Source organism: Penaeus vannamei, chromosome 25 (assembly GCF_042767895.1).
Source record: "Penaeus vannamei isolate JL-2024 chromosome 25, ASM4276789v1, whole genome shotgun sequence".
Taxonomy (NCBI): domain Eukaryota; kingdom Metazoa; phylum Arthropoda; class Malacostraca; order Decapoda; family Penaeidae; genus Penaeus; species Penaeus vannamei.
The window spans coordinates 15,081,340-15,091,339 of NC_091573.1; the positions used below are offsets into that span (position 1 = coordinate 15,081,340).

The 10,000-nt window shown below is 36.2% G+C and overlaps 1 protein-coding gene across 1 annotated transcript in view; it reads left to right on the plus strand.

Annotated features, from left to right (window-relative positions):
* Positions 1-8,316, plus strand: part of mRpL18 (mitochondrial ribosomal protein L18) — an 8,479-nt gene extending 163 nt beyond the window's left edge. The window contains exons 2-4 of the mRNA XM_027383536.2: positions 6,082-6,244; positions 6,828-7,059; positions 8,022-8,316. Coding sequence (XP_027239337.1) covers positions 6,082-6,244; positions 6,828-7,059; positions 8,022-8,195 — 569 coding nt within the window. The 3' untranslated portion in view covers positions 8,196-8,316. The remainder of the gene's footprint in view (positions 1-6,081; positions 6,245-6,827; positions 7,060-8,021) is intronic.
* The last annotated feature ends 1,684 nt before the right edge of the window (positions 8,317-10,000 follow it).

The window sequence follows — 10,000 nt, forward strand, 5'->3', positions numbered from 1 at the left end:
GTACTGCATTTGTTAAAAGGTATTACAATTTAATGTTTATTGTACCGTACGCCGGTAGTGTTTTGCAGTAGGTTTCTGCGAATTTATTCTATATTTGAAACAAAACAAGTCTACGGTTATGCGAAAGTATGAAGGGACGTAGCTTCCTCTATAAAGACTAACAAACTTTCCCCACATCAATTTGACAATTTGCAGGGTGGTCTGGTTATATAACATGGGATAGGTAGACCAGACTGTAGAGTTTGGTCTACCCCCTCAAAAACTATTTGGTCAAATTCTACCCGCGCAAATGTAGTTATGGGGTAACTTTCCACGCACACTTAGTTCTTTTATAAATCATCTTCTATGCATAAAATTCTTTTGACCTTTCTGTGCACTTGTTTCATCATCCGTCCGCAGATCTGTCTGCACAAATGTAGACAGAATTATGTTTTCCACGCATTAAAAAATGTTATATTCCCCGTGCAAGAAAAATACGGTAATTTTCTATATTACGTCCGCATAACTGATATTGACGATTTTGGTATCGTTGGATTCCTCTCACTCTATACAATGCAAATATGTAGGTTTTATTGCGCGGAAACCCCCTGTTAGCGACAAACTTGGCCCCAATAGCGGGGGGGCGACAATGTCGGAGCGGCGCACGTAATATATAAAATTACCCTAATAATATAACCTCACAGTGAAAATAATCATGGTTATTCACATGACTTTCCATTGCAGTTGCGACCCCCCCTGGGGGGGGCTGCCGCCCCCCAACCCCCGCCAAGGAAACAAAACCTCCACCACGTATTCACGGCAGGATAGAGTGCATACGAACTAGATGCGGAGCCGATAACCTACAATAACCTAGGATTTTTAAGGTACTAACCTGATTGATTAATGCTGCTAATTAGTAGGGAGGGTGCTCCTTTGCCGCAGAATGTTAAGGAGGCAGGGTGCGTCCGGCAGGAGGTCCTAGGCCGGAGGATACAGCTTTCTCCCGACGGAGGAGGCCGTGGCGGAAGCACATCTCTAGCATTTTTCCTGGCTAGTTGCAATTTCAAGCAGAAAATCCGTCTCCGAATACGAGAACCCTCCACACTTGGCCATCGCGGCGGCTATGACTGCCTTCTGAACGCAACGGTCATTTCAGTTAGGAATACGGATGTCGTTATTCTAGTGGACGGGAAACTCGACCTTGAGGCCATTGGTGTAACATCGAAAAAGGCGCAACACCCGCCTACGAGGGCGGGCCACCCTGTTCATCCTGATTTTACTACAATCGTCTCTATATACAATGCTGACTATGGCAAGGTTAATATGCTGATTCAGCGGGAATTTTACGAGGTAGTTGTAATATTACGCCCGCCGCTCCGACATTGACGATGACTGTGTAACGCTCTAGCTTGCCGGGAATACGTGGTGGAGGTTTTGTTTTGCTCGGCGGGGGTTGGGGGGCGGCAACCCCCCCCAGGGGGGCCGCAGGGGGAAAGTTATGTGAATAACCATGGTTATTTTCACTGGGGGTTATATTATTAATGCTATTTAACCCCGCATTTTCCCTGGAACCTTCCATGCCCTCCCCTGCTATCGGGGCCAAGTTTGTCGCTAACGGGGGGATTCCGCGCAATAAAAACTATATATTTGCAATGTGGAGAGTGAGAGGAATCCAACGATACCAAAATCGTCGATATCAGTTATACGGACGTAATATAGAAAATTACCAAAAATACTCTACAGTCTAGCTAGAGAGCTTTCTTGGTGTACTTTCAGTATCCCACAGCCATAAGAAAAACTTTGCTTGTTCTGGATAGAACTACAAAAAGTATGACAATTTTCAGTTAATGTATACAGAAGGAATGCACTTGTTAGGAGAAGAAGCCACTCTATACGAGTTAAACAATGATAATGTGGCCCGTTGAATGCCGCATGGAGACTTAGTCCAGTGGTAATTGATACTACTTTGTCCCCAAAACAAGTCAACAATCTTGGGGATCCCATGGGGAATCGGGATTTGGGTGGAGGTTTTTATAGACATTGGTAATTCTTTATATTATAGATGCACTCGCCAGAGACTAACTGCTGGTTTGTTAGAATTGTGCGAGGCCCGACCCAATGAATATTCGTAAATACAGACATGCATATACACAGAAATTAATGCATATCTGTCTCTGTCTGATAGATATACCTTTATCTATCTATTTTCCTGGTTGATATGCATGTCTAGACTGATAAATATGCATTTATTTCTTTATTTTGCGTGTCAAGTATACAAATATTCATTGGGTCGGGCCTTGCACAATTTTAACAAACCAGCCCAAGTCCCCAACTCCATGTCAAAAAATATATTCATCAGTGTAAGTTGCAGTACTGGGCATGCACAGCCCAAGGGGAGGCTTGATGGAGGGCTCTGCCCCTCAACACCCCCAGGAAACATTGTCTTCACCTCGGTATGTATGACAAGATTGAGCTGAAACTCGGGAACACTGAGTATACTTCGGCTACAAGTGGTGCTTTCAGCGATCTTTTTCCTTCATTTGTGGCATTGCTATTTGTGTCTGCAGATTGTTTCTTGTACAGGCAATTGCAATATTTTGCCCTCTACAAGAATATCATATTCAATTTGTCCAAACTTAGTGTGTCCAAACCATAAAGATTAACCCAGATAATTTTGTTCATAGTTGGTAATATAAGAAGTAAAAGAAAGTGTAAAGAAAAACCTGAGTCAAGAGCTGCATTTCATATAAGTGGAACAATGGAAATTAGAAAAACCAGAGCTAAGATTCGTCTACAGAATATTCTACGTGGCACTGTGGTGGTGAACGAGTGAATGACCCCCAACCTAAGTTTACTGTAGGAACCAAAAACCTTCTTAACCCCCTCCCAATTGCTATGTTTCCTTACTGGTCACTTAGCCTATAGACCTGATTGCTGTGTTTTTTACCTGTGGCTTCGCCCCCTGGACCCCCTCCCAATTACCATGTTTCCCAATTGGGGGCTTCACCCCTGGGCTACCTCCAGACTACTGTATATCCCTTTTGGTGGCTTTGTCCCTGGACCCCCTCCCATTCACCGTTTTCTTATCATCTATGGCTGCATCTTGTTTCAATTTTCCACATTCTTTATCATGTGAAATAGTAATCTTGGCTTAGGTTTTCAATTTCCCAATTTCTTTTGCTTTTTAAAAGGCCTGCTATGAACAAAGTCAGCCCCCCCTCCCCAAAACCCCGGATTCCCCTCAGGATCCCCCAACATTGTTGGCTAAAGTTGGAGACTTTCAGCCAGTTTGTTAAAATAGTGCGATGCCTGACCCGATGAAAATTTGTACATCCAGACATCCATATACTCAAAGATAAATGCATATTTTTATTTACCAGATATATATATATATATATATATATATATATATATATATATATATATATATATATATATATATATATATATATATATATATATATATTTATATATATATATTTATATATATACACATACACATTTATCTATCCATCAACCCGGTAGATATGCATGTCTAGACTGATAGATATGCTTTTTTTTCTGTGTATATGCAAGTCCGTGTAATGAATGTTCATTGGGTCATGCTTCCCACAATTTTGATAAACTGGCAGTTAATGTCTGACAGGTGTGATCTTGTTGTAAACCTTACCCAGTATTCATCAGGGGCATTTCTTCTGCAAGTAAGTAATACTTTGGTATGCATCTACAAAAGGAATGTACTAAGATAGGGGAAAAACTATGTTCTTTTATATTTACACATTAGTTATTACCAATATGCGGAAGTATTGTGTAAAATTACCAGTCTCTGGAGACAAAAAATAACATCAGAAATAAAGAAAATATGGTGAGACAAATGATGTAAGTTATTTTCAAAAGTCGTAACTGCAGTTAAATTTTCAGTTTGTCCAAAAATGTGTGGTTCATTGTTGCTCGACTATTGTTTTGCATCATGTTATGTTTGTAAATGATGATACATTATTTATACATCGTTTATACACTATTATAATAGGTTGTCATCAGTAGCACAACTTAGTATGATTCAGTTTCATTGATAAATCTTTTAGGTCTGCAAAGGTTGATTGGCATAGATCTGTGGACATTTTATGGGGAGTTGGGGTTTTGGGGATGATTTTTTTTTTTTTATATATAGATAGGCAAATAACACATACATCCTTTTATTCTTACATAGAGAAACTTACAATCTCTCTCTTTTGTTTTTTACATTTGAATAATTGTTGCCAAAATCACTAATGAAAATGTATGAATTTCAATCATTAGCAATTTTTGCACTTCTGTTGCACATTTTTTCCCCATGATTTTAATAGATTGTATCGGAAATATTTTCTGTGACAGATAGGACATTCCTCGAGACAGAACAGCTCTCATTTTAAAAGATGTTTGTTTCCTTTTTTTGGAAGCGGGTGGGGCATGGTTTTAAACATTACCTACTTTGAATAACAGAAAAACACAGAGCTGGTGTAGGCCTAGCTATCTGAAAAAAAAGAAGAAAAAAAGTCCATGGGAAAAGAATTTTTTTTCTATCATTTTGAGAAATAAGTTGTTTTTTTCAGTGTTTTTTAGGTAAGGTAGAAAAACAGGATTTTGTGGTTCAAATTAAAATGTCAATTTTCCATGAAACAGAGGACAAGGTTGATGAAGCAATAATGCCATGCAGTACAATTGGGATAGGTGAATTACATAAAACTAAGCACATTGTCTGTAAAAGAAAATGGGGAAAATTACTGTCTAGAGCCATGATGGATATGGACTAGCGCAGATAACTTGAAAAGTACTAAACTAAATAGGAATGTTTAAAAGTACAGAGGTATCGCATACTCTATTTGTGTTTTTAAATTTCCCTCAACTCATCTCCATAGTTGATGATGGTGACAATCAAGGAGGACTCCTGGTATAATTGTATAATCACTTACTTCTATGTTTGGTGTATGCAGGTGCTTTAAACTCATAGAAAGTAATGTTTTTTTAAAATAATAGATATATAAATATAACCATATGCATGAATTTAATGTATGTAGAATATTTTTCTAATTAAAACAAATTTTGGTTATATTTATGGTTATTGTTTTAGCATTTCTCTATTATTGCATTTTTTTCTAATTGTTAACCAACCTAAGATTTATCTTACCAATAGGTAGTGGAGGTTTTATTGTTTGAGTATGGGGGCCATGGTGATGATATACCTATATATTAGGAACTTACATCATATCTGTTGGTACTTTGGCAAATGTCAAGAAACCTTTACCATGTATATTCTACTGATTTTTCATCAAATGGAATACTGCAGTACTATATACTATTTTTTAAATAGTTGAAAATTAAAAAAAAATCTCCTGTAATCTAGTAGGCTTTGGCAATCCCGTGACTTAATATTTCTGCTAAATACGTAAAAATAAAGGAGTTGACTAAATCTCTGACCCCCCCTGCCTCTGGCTATGATAAAGCATCAAGAATGATGCAGAGATCAGAATTCTAAAAAGAAAAAAAATGTTTGGAAAAGTATCCGCAACTTCAAAGCCCCATATCTCAAAACTACACCTTTGTCAACATTGTTGTTTCTCCATAACTACTTGGGCAATTCTAATAGGGTTTAGATCATTTGAAAGCTGAATTAATTTGTTATTTTATAAATGATTTGTTTTTCATTTCAGGGGATGAAAGCCCATATATCATACTTTATATACATAACAATGAATATTATTATTATTATTATGCACACACATAGGTATATTCTGTTTTTGTCATTTTAAATCTTTGTTTGTATTACCATTAATCTTTTTATTAAACAGTTCCTTGTTTTCATGTCACTAAGAATATGTTTAGTTAATGGAAATAATCAGCATTTTGTTTGTAATACTTAAATCTCTTCCCTGACTTTTTTGAATAATCAATTTATGATACTTTGGTATAAAAATGAAAAACAAACATTCTGACAACAATTAAGAGCTTTTTTATTTTGTATATCAAGGTGAACATTAGTATTATTTTAAGATATAATCTAAAAGAAAAAAAACTGACACCATGCATTATATGAAGGTCTCATTGCATTTCTCTGGTTTTCAGGATTCCTTAGGCCAAGATATACACACAGTGATGCACTGAGCGAGAATGACCTCGTAAACCCACAATGTGTTAACAGAAATCCCCGAAATATGGAGATGCTGAGGTTGGCCCGGAAACCTCAAGGCTGGGGCCTCGACAGCCCAAGTTGTAATTATTGGTACAAGTGAGTTTTTCCGTATTGTTTTGTTTTTCTGCTAAAATTTACTTTGTGTAAATTGGCTGGCTTTGTGTAATAACATTTTTTTTTTCTCTCTCTCTCTCACCCTTTCATTGGATTTCTTTTTCCTAAAGTACTTCTTTTTAACTGAGCAGTGTATATTAATTAATAATAGACTGATAGTTTTAAGATCTAGTCTGCTACTGAACGATGATGATAGTAGTTTTAGAAATGAAGACATTTTTCTTTAATGAAAATTCAAGGAATAGATAAAATGGTTATATTAGGTTGGCTAAGTAATTGACTCTGTTGACTAAGTTCTTGTATAAAAAATTTACAAAGACGCTGCGTGTACCAGGTGCTAGTGCAGTAACAAGTTGCATTAAAGACATACACAGAGATGGTAACTGAGTATTTTTAATAACAGAACTTCTGACACTAAAATCATATTACTCACTCACATGTGCACCTATATTCTTGTATGGATTTTTTGTACACCTTATATTCATTTAGTGTGAAAAGTAAACCCATAAGTTTTTCACTTACTCTTGAAAATTTACCAACCTTCTTTTTCATCTCGCCTCAACAGATTGTTTCTAGAGTGTACCCAACGCCATGTAACTGCCCGTGTTGAGCATTTCACTGGTAAGACGGTGGTGTTGGCATCAACTAAAGAGTGGGCCATCAAACAGCATCTCTTCTCCACAACAGACATCAATGCTGTCAGGAACATTGGCCACATCATTGCGCAGCGATGCTTGCAGTCTGGTATTTCAGAACTTCACACAGAGCTCCAGGAACATGTAGATACATCAGAAAAGGTGATTCATTCATGGTTTTCTTGCATATTTCTTCAATTTTGGTGTTTTATTTGTATATTTTAGCTTTCATACTTTCATTAATTTAATCTTTTAATGTAATATAGTTTTCATATTGTAGTAGGTAGAGTGTAAGTTATATTGCTAGTTATTTTTGTTATTTCATGATTCAGACAAATATTTCTATAAATTTATTTTAAAATGCAGAATCTTAAAAGGCCAGCAGCTTTTGTGCTTTTAATATTTATGTAACCAAAAGTAAATGATGCCAGTGAAATGTATTTCTTTGCATGAATGGTGGATAAAGTCATTGTGTAGTAATTACCTTTCCCACACTTAACTCTACACTGATGTGTCCAGAATTTTTTGCGTAACATTCATTCTAGTGACTACTGGCAGCCGTCTGGCCCTGGGTTGACAAACTCAAAACCCTTTAGGGGCCAATTTTCCCTTCAGTTACCATCTTGAGGGCCAACAAAGGTTCATACCTGCCTTCCCAGGATTATGTTTCGTTTATTTAATTTATCAGATTTTGAATGGTAATAACAATGCTAAATTGTATATGATATTATTTTTCTTCATGGTGATCATAATTTCGTGTAATCCCACGTGCCACTTATGATTATCTTAGGGAACACAATGAGCCTGCAAACCATGAATGTGACAACACTGGGCAATTTCATTCATTACAAAAAGACAATGATAATAAAAAAAATGAAGATTATAAGTAATAATGTTAAAAGACAAAGGACTAACTGACTGTAAGACTGAAATGAGCAAATGTGCTGTGTTTGACAACCCTGTTCTAACCTATCTGGCAGGGTGTTTGCTGTGTACAGCTGGTCCTTCCTGCTCACAGAGCCAGTCATGATGAGTTCACGTATGCCTGTCATGATGGCTATATCAAACACTAAAATTCTCCCTCATCTCTTCTCAAGAAAAAAAAAATTTCCTCTTCCCATTAGATAAAATCCTTCATGGAGGCTCTAGAAGAAGGAGGCCTAACCACCCGTGAACCTACGACGATAAAGGAGGACTCGGTGCACCCATTACTGGCAAAGAGACGAGAAACTCTACCCTGGACGGTTCTGGAAGAGGAAGTGCTCAAGGAAGAAGAGAGGAAAAAGAAAAAAGAATAATTCTTTCTCTCTTGATGAACTGTTAAATATATAACAAAGAGTTTCAAGTTGATGACTGCATGGATCCTTTTTTTCTTTTGCTTGTATAAATAGTGTAAATATTAAAATGAGTTCAATATGTCTTGATGGTTTAAGATTTTCCCCCAATTTATTAGTTTCTGAGAATCGTGAATCAATTGCAATGAGAAAGTGCACTTTTTAAATTTTTATTCCATTTAAGTTTATAGAATATTATTCATGCCTGCCACTCATGAAGGTATCAGTATTCATTCTTAATGTTTTAGTACTGTCCATCTATAATCATAATTAATACAGATAATTCACAAAATATTGTGCTAAAGATATCCTGGAACCACCTTAGTGAAAGATTACCTTACTTTATTGAGGAAGATATAAAAAATGAATGCTTATATATAGTAAATGGTACCATACAGATGAATAGATATCTATGGATGTATAGAGAAACACATTATACAATGTGCATCACAGTTTAAAGCCAGCACCTCATTCTTCGTTCCAAAGCATGCTGTCGTGTCATTAACTACTCTGAAATATTTATGAACTCATTTCGCTGAGGGTGCATAATGAAGGTTTGGTAGAGGAGTATGTAAGAGAAACGTTTGTCCTCAACATAATGTTATATTAAAGTGTTATTTAGTAAGGCAGGTTCACTTATTTACACTTGGCAGTACGTGATATAAAGAATTGAGTATCAAGGTAGCTTATTTAGCTAATCTCGCTGAAATGCACACCTCAAATTATCAACAACATAGAACCCAGCATAAATTACTAACAAGTAACACTTAAAGATTTTTTGTTTTGGTAGTGAAGATATTCTCAACATAAAAATCTTGTGGTCATCATTAAAGAAGCTAATGAGCTCGTAAAGCGAGAGATGAATAGCTGAAATGAAGAAAGTAGAAGTGACGAGCTTATTAGTTATGGTACAAGTGTTCAAATGGGTGAAGGGTGAATTTTCCTTGCTGAGGAAAATATCTGTTCACTCTGGCAAGTATGTCAGAAGACAGTGTCAACGAACCTGTTTGTATCAGTCTGTAGCCTGTGCACTTTGAGCCAGCATCCTGGGCGAGAATATCAGAATACAACAAGTGAGTGGAACAGAGGTATCATAATTTAAAGTTCAATATATTCCCTTTCATTCAGTTATTGGTAATGAAAGAAGAAAGCATTTGGAAATATTTTTTTATATGCTTAGGTAATTTTTTTTATTTTTTTTTATTTGACAGTGAGAGTACTGGGTATCATTTCTTTCTTCTTAGGAGTTTTCATCATGGAGAGTATGGTGAGTTTGGTATTAATTCATAAAAAAATGGATTACGAATACCTTTCTCAGTAGTTTGATTTAGAGGAATGGGTATACAATGTCACTGTAAGAGAGAAGCACATTACATATAGTGAATTAAGTTAAAATATATTGATAATAGAACACACATATGATTCTTTACATAAATATTAAAGAAAGCTTAACCAACAGGTTGTGGCACGACAAGAAATCTTTGACAGTGTCTGTAATGAAGACCTTGGTGGAAAATGCACAGAGAAAGATAATGTTTGCGGGACTCCAGAACATGAGGACCTGTGTGGGGAGAATTATAAATGCTGTGTCCCTTCTCTTCATTCGCAACCATAAATTAGAAGAAGAAAAAGGGAAAAGAAGAAAGGTGTGCAGGGTTGGGTAATAATGAGCATGAAGATAGTATAAGAAGTGTATCTATACAGATATGCAAAGATTATTATGTAAATGTACATAAGCAATTCAGTTTGTAAGAATATGGCAAAAAGTA